Source organism: Nyctereutes procyonoides, unplaced genomic scaffold (genome assembly GCF_905146905.1).
Source record: "Nyctereutes procyonoides isolate TBG_1078 unplaced genomic scaffold, NYPRO_anot_genome, whole genome shotgun sequence".
Classification (NCBI taxonomy): domain Eukaryota; kingdom Metazoa; phylum Chordata; class Mammalia; order Carnivora; family Canidae; genus Nyctereutes; species Nyctereutes procyonoides.
Window position 1 is genome coordinate 13,683,412 of NW_026575140.1, and position 12,314 is coordinate 13,695,725.

Sequence of the window (12,314 nt, forward strand, 5' to 3'; positions counted from 1 at the left end):
CCAGGAGGCTCCCTAGGCTCTGCACTCTGGGCCCAGATACCTCATCACTTCCTGCATCCTGCACCTGCGGCCCCAACTACAGCTGCTTACTCTTCCTAGTGCAGATAGATGGGAAAATCTGACCCTCCTTCACGAAGGAGACAGGTCTGTGCAAGCCTGATTCACCCTCTCCTTCCTACTATAGCATCAGAGCAAAACTCCCCTCCTCCCTTCTTCCTCTCATTGTGTGACCTTGGACGGGTCCCTTCAGTTTTGCATTTCACTTGTTCAACTTTACAGACTGTGAAGTCCAGTAAACAAAAATTACTATGTTTATTTCTGTGGGTAGGATCCTTTGGGTCAAGACAAATCAAAGGTTTACCCCAGGTAACTGGGCAGGTAACGGGGCAGAGAGAAGCCACAGGGAGATCACAAGATAAGAGGCATCTTGTCTGATTTCTTGCTGAAAGAAAGAAGTGAATATAAAGGCCAGTTGCTTTGCTAGAGTGTGGCGGTGGGACATGGGGGACCGAAGTCCAGAGTGTGTGTGTGTGTTGGGTGGGGGTGCTGTACAGATTTCAGAGCCGGCCTCACCACGATGCCCCTCTACTCTAAAACAGGGCTGGGGCCCCCTTCTCAGCTGCTGGACGATGCATCCAAAAGGAAAACAGACTTTGGAAGAAAGCACTTGAGTACAGCCAAGTCACCTGAACTCATTCCCTGTGCCCAGAAGTGTGGACACAGTTTTGCTTTCCATGAAGTGTGCGCCTGATGGGAATCCAGCTGCTAAGGAGCACTCAAAAGAAAATTCAGAAGCAAGAAGGAAGAAGCTTGGAGCTCTGGGGACTCAGTCTGTTCCTATTACAGGGGAGGGCTCCCAAACTCCCGGCCCCTCCAATAGCTGCCCTGGACCTGTGTGCCCGGCTCCCTCCCCACCGCCACAACGCAGGGGCGTCCGCTAAGGTCCAGGGTGCGTGTCTGTGGATGAGGCCCAGCTGAAGCTGCTAGGGCCGCGCGGCAGCACCAGGTCCAGGGTGAGGTCGCGCTGCTCCCTCTCCGAGAACACGGGCCGGTAGCCCAGCAGCTGCAGCGCCCCGGCACACAGATCCTGCACCCGGCGGATCTTGGCGAAGGGCAGCGTGTGGCGCCAGGCCTGCGAGACGTTGACCGCGTCCCTCGACGAGGTCTTGAAGGCCTCGCGGCGCGCGCCAGGCCCAGACCCGTGCGTGATGTTGTGCATCCAGGCCTCGAGCTGCGGCGTGAGGCTCAGGCCCGCGAAGGCGTAGAGCGCGCGGATCTCAGGCAGCGGCGCCCGCGCCAGATCCTCGAAACGCACCAGGCGGTAGCGGCCCTGCAGGAAGGGCGGCGGCTTCTGCGTGGCGGCCTCGGCTATGCGCACGTGGCTGCGGCACACCTCGCGCACCACGCGCAGGCCCGGGTCGGCCTCCACCCACGTGCCGTTGGTGCCCAGCACGATGCCGTTGTCGCGCGCCAGCGCCTTGGCTGTCTGCTCGCGCGAGCGCAGCACGGCCCGCGGGTCGCGCACCAGGTGCACGATGCGCAGGTTGAGCGCGGGGTCCCGCAGCAGCGAGTAGAGCACCTGCAGGTTGAAGAAGCGCACCTCCTTGAGCACCACGTGGCTGTAGGCGCGGCAGGCCTCCTGGGCCAGGCGGAAGGGCTGCCGCGCGCACAGCGGCTTGCACACCGCCTCGCTGCTGATGGCGCCGCGCGGGAAGGCGCTGCAGGCGGGCGGCGAGCACAGCGCGCGGCTCACCGCGTACTGGAAGAGGTCCGACAGGTTGCGGCGCCACGGCAGGTAGGCGTCGAACACGTCCATGTCGCACAGGAAGACGGAGCGCACCACGTCGCGCACGGCCATGTGCAGCGCCGGCGCGCTCGCCTGGGACAGCGTGGTCCACACGTGCCACCCGGGCTCCATCAGGTAGAAGACGTCGGGGTGCTGGCTGAAGAGCTGGCCCACGAAGGACGAGCCCGAGCGCCACGAGGACAGCACCAGCACGTGCACCCGCTCTTTGCCGCTCGCGGGCGACGGCGGCCTGGGCCAGGAGACCAGGAAGAGCAGGATGCCGGTCTGCGCCAGCAGGAGCACGGTCACCGCCGTGCTGGAGATGCGCGGCAGCCACATGCCGCCGGCCGGGCCTGCGCGGGAGAGAGCAGCCGGGCGGCGTTAGGGCCCGCCGCACCCCAGCGCCAGCCTGCCGCTTGCAGGGGGCACCCCCGCCCCGACCGACCACGCGACCTGGGTGGGGGGAGCTCCCCAGACCGCAGCCGACCCAGGTGGCCCTGCGGGGCAGCATTAGGGACCGCACCCCGGGGCCCGCCGCACCCCAGCGCCAGCCTGCCGCTTGCAGGGAGCACCCCCGCCCCGACCGACCACCCGACGGGGGGGGGGGCTCCCCAGACCGCAGCCGTCTCAGGTGGAGCCTCTCCCAGGAAGAGGACTTTAAGAGGTCAGCCAAGATCTTGTCTATGCAGAGCAAGAGGCCAGTTGCAGATGCTATGGGAGATACATGCTCACCCCTAGTGCCTTCCTTCCTGTCTTTCCCATCTTTCCTTCCCTCTCTGTCTCTGCCTTACTCTTTCTTCCTTTCTTTTTCTGGAGAGGGAAATAACGATTTTTAAAAAGGATTCCTTCCTTTTGCTTGAGAATTTCCTTTGTAGGGAGACCATTTTAGGTTGTTTAGCTAAACAGCCTTTTTTTTTTTTTTTTTTTTTTTTTATCCACGAGAGACACACAGAGAGAGAGAGAGGCAGAGACACAGGCAAAGAGAGAAGCAGGCTCCATGCAGGGAGCCCAATGCAAGACTCGATCCCAGGACTCCAGGACCACGCCCTGGGCCAAAGGCAGGCGCTAAACCGCTGAGCCACCCAGGGATGCCCAGCAAAACAGCTTGATGGGTGATTTGACTCCTTCACTGGGCTCAGCCACTTCCTAGTCTGTGATCCTGGACCAAACGCTTAATAAATCTGTAACTCAGTTTATTCATCAGTAAAAAGAGGATTGATACTGGACTGGAGTCATGACAGGAGTCTGGGGGGCAGGGCATGTAGTAACTCCTGTAACTTGCCCTTTCTACACAGTGTGCTTCTGGGTTGGCCGGACTTCTTTTCACCAAGCAAATAATAGCTTTTATTATTAAAAGTAAATGATGACCTAGACAAAGAACACCAACTGTTGCCATCTACAGGGAGGAAAGGGCTAGAGGATGCACGGACTCCAGGGGGAGGGTACCCTTCTGGAGCCCTGTGAAGGCGCAGAAGAGAGCGATGAAGGGAGAGGTGACAGCAGGCAGGCTCCTGGCCTTTCTGCCCTTTCCATGCTGGGGTTACTCACTCTAGTCCAGGGCTGCCCGGAGAGCTGCACACTTCAGTCACAGATCCATGGAAAGTGCCCGCAGGTTTTTCAGAGCCTGAGAAAGCAGGAGGGAGGCTGGGTCAGTCTCACGGAGGAAGGAGCCCTGCACCGTGGGAGGGCTTTGCATTCCCAGGCGGACAGAAAGTTCTCTGCAGGTGGGAACAGAGCGACCCAGCCCCTGGCTGGAGCTGGGCACAGACCAGGGGCTGGGTACATTTTTCCAAGTGAGTGTGAATTGATGGTGTCTCCTGCTGGGTGGAGGAGAGAGGGCTGGCAGTGGGCCCTCTCATAGCCACTTAGGAGCTATGAAACCTGGAGCAAATGACTTGACTTCTCCAAGGCTCAGTCTTGTCCTCTGTAAAATGAGGATGATAACATTTAGCCTCTCGGGCTTGTCGTGGGGAAGCTGCTACCAACACAGATGAGGAAGGGCTTGCCGATGCCTTACCTCCACCTCGTGCTACTGTTGATGATGCTGTGTTGGGAGAGAAGGAACCTTGGGAGGTCTCTACCCAGATGAGACACGCTGAGGTCACCTACATCTGGAATCCCAGAATCTCCTGTGACCACCTCTGGTCCCAACCATCCCTGTGGCCTTCAATGGATCTTAAGAATGTCACACTTGACCCACAGAGTGAAAGGAACACTGAGCCAGGTTCGCACACCCCAAGGTCCCAGGGTTTTTTCTTTGCACCTGTTGCTCTTGCCATGATCTCAGGGAAGAGCAGGTTTGGAAGGAAGGGGCCTTCTGTGCTTTCACAGCATTTACTCTCCACTAAGGCCCCTGCTTTGTCCACATCACCACCAGAAGCCAGATCTAAATCGTGAGCAGATTTCACTTATCTGGAGGCTTCCGGAGTAGGTGGAGGACGGCCGGCAGCTTTGTGGTCTGCTACTGACTCCAGCACTGCGTCCTGAACCCCACACAAGTGTAGATGCTGTGATTTAACTCAATTGCTCCTTTGGTGGACATTATGATTTCCATTATTTCTGTGAAGGACCCAAGGTTTGGAAAGACAGCAGGGCAAGTGGGACCCCCAACCCAGGACTTCCATCTCAAAGTTCCTAGTGCTCTCCCATTACAGTCATTTGGCCCATTCCTACGAAATCCCTGCAGAGCACTGGATCCTGAGTTTGGCCCAAACACAGCTGCCCTGGCCAGCCCAGCCCTTTCCTGGCTAGGGAGGATCTTGAATGCAGGCCAGCGTGCTTGTTACCTGCCCTCCAGAGAAACCAGAGGTTTTCTTAGGTGACTCACACAATACAGAACTGATATCTGATCCTATTAATTGGAACTCAACAACTAGGAAGGGAATTAACACATCCTACCCCATGCAGAGTATCCAGAGACAGCAGGGTCCTGCGGATCCTACAGGAGAGTTTTCTGATAAGAAGCCTTAGGTGTAGCAAATTCAATTGCCTCAGGGTTCAAAGTTAGGAAGAACAGGTCAGGAAGGCACTGGGATAAGTCCTTTCTCTTCATGATTGAACTGCATCCTCTCAACATTCCTGGGAAGTAGAAATTACCTCTAGCTGCTTTATTTATCTTTAAGATTTTGTTTATTTGAGGGATCCCTGGGTGGCTCAGTGGTTGAGCGTCTGCCTTTGGCTCAGGGCATGATCCTGGAGTCCTAGGATCGAGTCCCACATTGGGCTCCCTGCATGGAGCCTGCTTCTCCCTCTGCCTGTGTCTCCACCTCTCTCTCTCCCTCTCTGTGTCTCTCATGACTAAATAAATTAAACTCTTAAAAAAAAAAGATTTTGTTTATTTGAGAGAGCAAGAGTGTGAGAGAGAGCAAGAGCATGATCAATCCAGGAGGTCCAATGTGTAACGTCCTTATCACAGCAGACAATGTAGCTAGGCTTCAGGGACACACCGATGAAGTGGCCAAAGGACCAGATGGTAGTCCGAGTGAGTGGCCCAACTATCCAGTGCCAGGGGAGGGTTGTGCTAGTCCTGGCTTGCATACTTCTCTCTTGGATTCTGGAAAAATCCCCCACTGTGTCTCTCAGCATTTCACATTGCACAGACCCACCAGAGCCGCCTATGCTGTATAGATGCTGTCGTTCTCCTACTCAGCAACCTTCGGTTCTCCCACCTCACTTCCCAAAAGTCCCCACTCAGCATCCTGTGTGTCAGATCACCTGGAATCATTACACCCATGTTCTCCTCTGCTCTGCTTTAAGTGCCCAGCCCTGGCTCCCACCAGGAGTCATCTCAGCTTCCTCCCAAGACACCTCACCTGTGCCTTTCTTTCTTTCTTTCTTTCTTCTTCTTTCTTTCTTCTTTCTTTCTTTCATATTTTATTTATTTATTCATGAGATAGAGAGACAGAGACACAGACAGAGGGAGAAGCAGGCTCCACGCAGGGAGCCCGACATGGGACTCGATCCAGGGTCTCTGGGATCACACCCCAGGCCGAAGGCGGCGCTAAACCACTGAGCCACCCGGGCTGCCCACCTGTGCCTTTCTTAAGGCATGCATCACTCTGCCCTTCTTGCCTGTGACCAACTTGAGAGTCAAGATTGTGGGGTTTTTTTTGTAAGTAAGTGTGTCTGTTCCCAGGCACCCAGTGTGGGGCTCACGCTACACAGGTGCACTAGACAGGCTTTGCTTGGGTCCACTCGGTACCTGTTCCTCCTTATTCTGCTAACAGCCTCAAGATTTTTCTTCGAGGAACCACCCTCACTCACACAAAGTGCATGTGGTTTGCATGGGGCTGACCACTCACTTCCTGGTTCTTAAGGAATCATGTGTCTCAAGCCTGGTTCATCTATATATTCCATACACTATCCCCCGACCAAGTGATAGGCTTAGGAATGGACATCTGGGGCACGTGGGTGGCTCAGTGGTTCAGCATCTGCCTTCAGCACAGGTCATGATCCTGGGGTCCTGGGATCGAGTCCTGCATCAGGCTCCCTGCATGGAACCTGCTTCTCCCTCTGCCTATGTCTTGGTCTCTCTCTCTGTGTCCCTCATGAATAAATAAATGAAATCTTAAAAAAAAAAAAAAAAAAAAGGACATCTGCCCCAAGTCCAATCTCAGTATTTTTTAGATTTGCAGGGAAGAGGGAAACTCCCTAGTTACAAAGCCAGCAGAGAAACTGAGCTAAAGAAAGAAAATCTGAGAGCGCATGGGCAGCTGGCAGCATCTGGATTCGGTTGGACTTCTCATGCTGGGGAAAAGGCTCCATTTTTAGTAAAACCAGCATGAGTTCAATATCTGCCATTTACAACCAAGTGTTTTATTTAGAGAGTGGTCCCCTTGGTGGGTTGGGGTGGGGAGAGGGCAGGACTGTAGTGAACATGGATAGAACTTCTGAGGGCAGGTCACACTGTGTTTCTTGATGAGGTGCTAACTACCTGAGTGTGTTATCAAGCTATATTTTTATGACTTGTGTTCTTTTCTGCATGTTATGTTATATTTCAATAAAAAGTCAAGAATCCTGGCTGAATAAGACAGTTATCATGTCCAAGAATGTCCCCGAAGACTGAATGAGTCGATGATATTAATAAATATTTGCCTGGGGCACGTGGGTGGTCCAGTCAGTTAAGTGTCTGCCTTTGGCTCAGGTCATGATCCCAGAGGCCTGAGTTGAGCCCCACATTGGCCCCCTGCTCAGCAGAGAACATGCTTCTCCCTTTCCACCTGACCATGCTCTTGCTCTCTCGCTTTCACTATCTCTCTCTCTCAAGTAAATAAAATTTATGAAGAATAAATATTTGCTTAATGGAAGTCAGATACTGTGTGATCCAAATCCAAAGGGGGGAATTCCCCATGTGCCCCATGTTTCTTCCTGCTAAGCATTTTACCTTTTTTTTTTTTTTTAAGTAGGCTCCATGTGGAGCACAATGCAGGGCTCAAACTCACAACCCCGAGATCAAGACCTGAGCTGTGATCAAGAGTCTGATGTTCCACAGACTGATGCACTCAGGACTGCATCAGACTGATGCAAGCCCAGGAACCCAGCTCTCTGGGAAATCCTCACCTGTACCCCAGCTCTGCATACCCCTCACTCAGCAGCATCTCCTGTGCACAGCCTCTCCCGGCCCTGGCAGGGTATCAAAGGGAGTGAAATATAATACTAGGTACAAATTCATGGCTCAGATTTCTCTGTTTGGCATCAGCTGGAGGCTGTTCAGGAATCCCAAGGACTAGAAAAAACAGATTCCAGATGAAGGATCAGTGGACTCTTGGCATCAAGGGCCACCCCTGGGGGCAAACCAGTTCTAATGGAGTCTAGGGCATCTGTTAGGGAAAAGGTTGAAAAGGAGGGAAAGAGAAAAAATAAAAAAGAGAGAGAAAAGCAAGGGAGGAGAGAAGGATGCATGTTTATGGTGGACTGGAAACATGGAACACCAGTAAATACCATCTGTTGAGGGCTTCCTATATGCCATGACTTTTCTGCCCATCTTCTGATTTAATCTTTAGAACAACCCTTTGACATGGACCTGATACTCTTCCCTATTTTACAGAAGAGGCAACTAAGGTTTGGAAAGATTAAGAAACTTGCCTAAAGCAGACTCCTGGGTGGCTCAGTGGTTGAGCGTCTGCCTTCAGCTCAGGGCTTGATTACAGAGTCCTGGGATCCAGGCCTGTGGGCTCCTTGCAGGGAGCCTGCTACTCCCTCTGCCTGTGTCTCTGCCTCTCTCTCTGTCTCTCTCATGAATAAATAAATAAATCTCTAAAAAAAAAAAAAAAACTTGCCTAAAAGACCACACAGCTGAGTCAGAATTTAAGTCCTAGCCATCTAACTTTAGAGCTCTTAACTACATAGTGTTGAGTGGAAAATGCTATGTATGTTCAAGTACTAGAACATACAGTGTGTTAAAAATGCACAAATATAAAAATATATACAAATATCAAAGGACATCATCAAAAAGGTGAAAGGACACCCCCAGGTGGGAGAGAATACTTGCAAATCATATGTGTAGCAAGGGATCCAGAATATATAAAGAGCTCTTACAATTCAATATAGAAACAAACACAACCCAATTGAAAAATGGGCAAGAGATCTGAGTAGACATTTCTCCAAAGATATACAAATACAAATTGTCTACAAGCTCATGAAACGATGCTTGACATTTTTAGTCATTAGGGAAATGCCAATCAAAACTATAATGGGGGGGGGATGCCTGTGGCTCAGTGGTTGAGGGTCTGCCTTTGGCTCGGGTCATGATCCCAAGGTCTTGGGATTAAGTCCCTCATCAGGTTCTCCACAGAGAGCCTGCTTCTCCCTCTGCCTATGTCTCTGCCTCTCTCTGTGTCTCTCATGAATAAATAAATAAAATCTTTTTAAAAAATTATAATGGAAAAAAATTATAATGGGAGGTGTCTGTGTAGTAGCTCAGTTGGTTAAGCGTTTGCCTTTGGCTCAGGTCATGATCCCAAGGTCCTGATATGGAGCCCCACATCAAGCTCCCTGCTCAGCTGAGCCTGCTTCTCCCTCTTGCTCTCCCTACTCCTCCCTCTGCTTGTACTCTCTCTCTCTCTCAAATAAATAGAATCTTTAAAAAGAAAAAACAACAAAACTATAATGACAGACCACTTGCCATCAACTAGGATGGTTATAATAAAAAAGGTAGATAATAACCAGTATTGGTGAGAAGGTGGGGAATCTTCATGCACTGGTGGGGGGGATGGAAATGGTGTAGTTCCTGCAGAAAACAGGTAGTTCCTCAAAAGTTTAAAAATAGGGTTACTATGTGATGCAGCAATGCGACTCTAAAATATATATCCAAGGGACACCTGGGTGGTTCAGTTGGTTGAGCATCTGCCTTTGGTTCAGGTAATGATCCTGGGGTCCTGGGTTGGAGCCCCACATGGGGCTCCCTGCTAAGTGAGGAGTCTGCTTCTCATTCCTTCTGTTCCTTGCCCCATTCATGCTCTCTCTCTCTCTCTCTCTCCCTGTTTCTCTCTCAATTAAATAAATACAATAGTAAAAAAAAAAACAAAAACTCACAGGGACACCTGGGTGGCTCAGTGGTTGAGGGTCTGCCTTTGGCTCAGGTTGTGATCCCAGGGTCCTGGGATCAAGTCCCACATCAGGCTTCCCACAAGGAGCCTGCTTCTCCCTCTGCCTATGTCTCTGCCTCTCTCTGTGTGTTTCTCATGAATAAATAAATAAAATCTTTAAAAAAAACCCCACAAAAATGTATAGAAGAAATCTGGAAGGATGCGTACTGAATATTAGTAGTTATCTTTCTATGGCCAGGTTACAGGTACTTTTTTCTTCTTAGTGCTTTGCTGCCTTTTCCAGGTTCCAGTCTACGATAGACTTGTATTACCTTGGCAATTATAGAATCATAACATTGGTTACAGGAGGCATGGATAGAATTTGCCTGCTCCAGCTTTCATTGCAGAAGGAGAAGTGCCTGCAAATCCATCTCCCAGCTCACCTGGGTACCAGTGGGCCAGAGTAGGACAGAAGCATGGGCTGGAGAATTCCTTCCTATGCACTGAAGGGTATCAAGATCCCCAAGCCCACCGTCACCTGGGAATCCGGCCTAAGCCCAACCCGGGCCACATCTGCTATCTCTCTGCCAGTGCTAATGAGTGGCTCCGTGGCATTAGCCCGAGGCAGGGAAGCTGGAGTCACACAGGCCAGATGCTGCTGGAGGAAACAGATTTGCTTGCAGGAATCTATTGGGAAATGAAATCAAATTGTCCAGGAAAGGACTCTTAAGTCTCCCTGGCTCCGAGCCACCCTGGGGGCATTTGAGAGCAAGTGAGCAGATAACACAAAACACCTTTCCCTGGCTCTGAATTTTGGGGATCCTCAAAATGCCCTTTGCACAGGACCTAATCATAGAGACTTACAGCTAGGGAGACTTGAAGCGCAGGGGCTTCCGCCCCCTTTCTGAAGTAACATATGCAGGGGATGGGGGTACGGAGTGCACATTTAGCACATCCTCCTGTGTTTCTCCAGGTGTTGACTGAGTCATCTAATGGGATAATCTGGAATTTCTCTGGTTTATTTTTTAACCTTTTGATTAATTTATTATTTTTTGAGAATTAAATAATTCTTAGAATTCAATTACATTAAAAGAAAAAAAGGAAGGGGCTGTCTTAGAAGATGACTCAAAACACATAACAGCCAGATGCAGTGTGTGGACGTTGTTTGGATTCTGATTCAAACAAACCAAGGGCAAGAAGATATCTTTGAGGCAGTTGGAAATTTCAACATGGCACGAGTACTAGGTGATATTGAGAAATATCTGTCAATGCTACTATCGCCATGTGGAATACTCTTATTCATGTATTTCTGTACTTATCTCCCCTTACTAGATTAGAAGCAGGATGCTGTCCCGTGACAGGGAGTAGGAATAGCCCAGTGGCTCATGAACTCCATTTGATCATTGACTGTGTGATCTTGGGCGAGGTACTTAATCTCTTGGCACCTGTTGTTTTATAAAAGGGGGAAATTTTGCCTGGCTGGCTGTCCATAGAGCTTTGTGACTCTTGATCTTGGAGTCATGAGTTCAAGCCTCACATTGGACTTAGAGCTTACTTTAAAAAAAAGAAAAAATAAAATAAAATAGAGGAAGTAATATAACCCAAGTCAGGACCTGCTCTGAAGATTCGACGAGTTAATAATATTGCTCAAGCTTTTAGAACAATATCTTGCCACATAATATGCTTGTGTTTGTTCAATCTTTCAAATCCGGGGTTACAGCTATATTCTAGGGATCCCATCGAAAGCTTCTTCATAAGGAAAGCTCAAGAACAACAGCGTGGCCTGGCTGAAGTGACCCAGCATCCTAGCAAGAGAATGTGGCAAGCCGGGGCAGGGACAGAACATGTACATGCAAAGCAGCAGCAAATAATGGCTGGAAGGCTGGCTTCTGAAGCCAGACGGGGTGCAATTTCTGCCTCTGCCCCACTGAGGTGTGACTTTGAGCAAGGCACCCCTCAGGTCTTGGTGCTTCAGCTGGCTCCTTTGTAAAGGCCGCTGTAACAGCACCTGCCCCGCGGGTGGGAGGAGAGGGCTAAATGGAACCGCAGAACCCTCAGCTGGGCCAACGCTCCAGCAGCCGCACACTCTTCTCCCGGGCTCTGGTGCTCGGCACACTCCCTCTCCGCTCCCGGCGGCCAAGTCCTTCCGCTCCGTAGGCCTCGGGCATCCCACCCGCAAAGCTCCCGCCCAAGATCGGGAGAAAGGACAGTTCCTGTGTGCCGAGGCCGGGAGAGGTCTTCACTGCTGCCCAAGATCCAGCAGCCGAAGCAGGGGCCGCCAGACTCCAGTTCAGCGGCCTGGGGTTCTACGTTCACTCACTCACCAAGCTGCTCTCCCCGGAGAGTTCCGTGGGGGAAGCGCCTAGATTAATTCCCTGCCCTTGGAATCTCACGCTTCAGGAGTGTGGGGATCCCCAGCAGCGATCTCAGGTGAGCCGAAGCCGCAGGAACGCACTTTGCAGCCGGCGCCTGGAGTGCAGGGCCCTTCCCTCGTTGCGATCGAATCACCACCCTCAGCTCGTCTCCCAGACCCGACTGCCCCGCTCCGGGTGGGTGCCCCTGGCTGGGGGCGTCCGGCGCCGAGAGAGCACCAAGCAACGTACCCCGCAGCGGGCGGCCGGCCCGATGGCGCGGCGCGGAGGCGGCGCCTCTCTCCCGAGGCGGGCAGGAGCCCCGACTTCGCCGCTTCCCGGTTCCAGGCTTCGCCCGAGGGTCCGCAGGGGCCGACGTGCTCCGCAGGCTCGCAGGGCCGGCGAGGGGCTCCCGGTGACACCCGCGAGAAGGCTCGGGGAGGACGGGCGCCGGGCGGCGGATACCGACGTCGGAGGCACCGGGAGCTCTCAGGCGGCGGGGGGCGGCACCGGGGCAGGAGGGTCTCGGCAAAGGGGAGGCGTCGTGGGGACGGGATGGGTGTGGGGTGGCTGGGGGTGCAGTCGCCGGGCAGCGGCCAGACGCAGACTCGGGCGCCCCTGCCCGGGCCCTGGACCTCCACCCCCGCCCGC

General features: G+C 52.4%; 1 protein-coding gene across 2 annotated transcripts; it reads right to left on the reverse strand.

The window, feature by feature from the left end:
- Positions 1–293: 293 nt before the first annotated feature.
- On the reverse strand, positions 294–11,929 carry LOC129497851 (carbohydrate sulfotransferase 6). 2 transcript variants are annotated; one of them, XM_055307041.1, is made up of 3 exons: positions 11,916–11,929; positions 3,335–3,410; positions 294–2,139 (listed from the first exon to the last, which is right to left on the reverse strand). In XM_055307041.1, the coding sequence occupies exon 3, from the start codon at positions 2,123–2,125 to the stop codon at positions 938–940; it is 1,188 nt and encodes a 395-aa protein (XP_055163016.1). In that variant the 5' UTR covers positions 2,126–2,139; positions 3,335–3,410; positions 11,916–11,929; the 3' UTR covers positions 294–937. The 2 variants fall into 2 exon arrangements, with proteins under 2 accessions (XP_055163016.1, XP_055163014.1); XM_055307039.1 differs by lacking the exon at positions 11,916–11,929 and adding an exon at positions 11,637–11,902.
- Positions 11,930–12,314: the final 385 nt, after the last annotated feature.

Excerpts from the sequence above, each read along its gene's own strand:
- LOC129497851 (XM_055307041.1), bottom strand. The coding sequence starts at position 2,125 with ATGTGGCTGCCGCGCATCTCCAGCACGGCGGTGACCGTGCTCCTGCTG.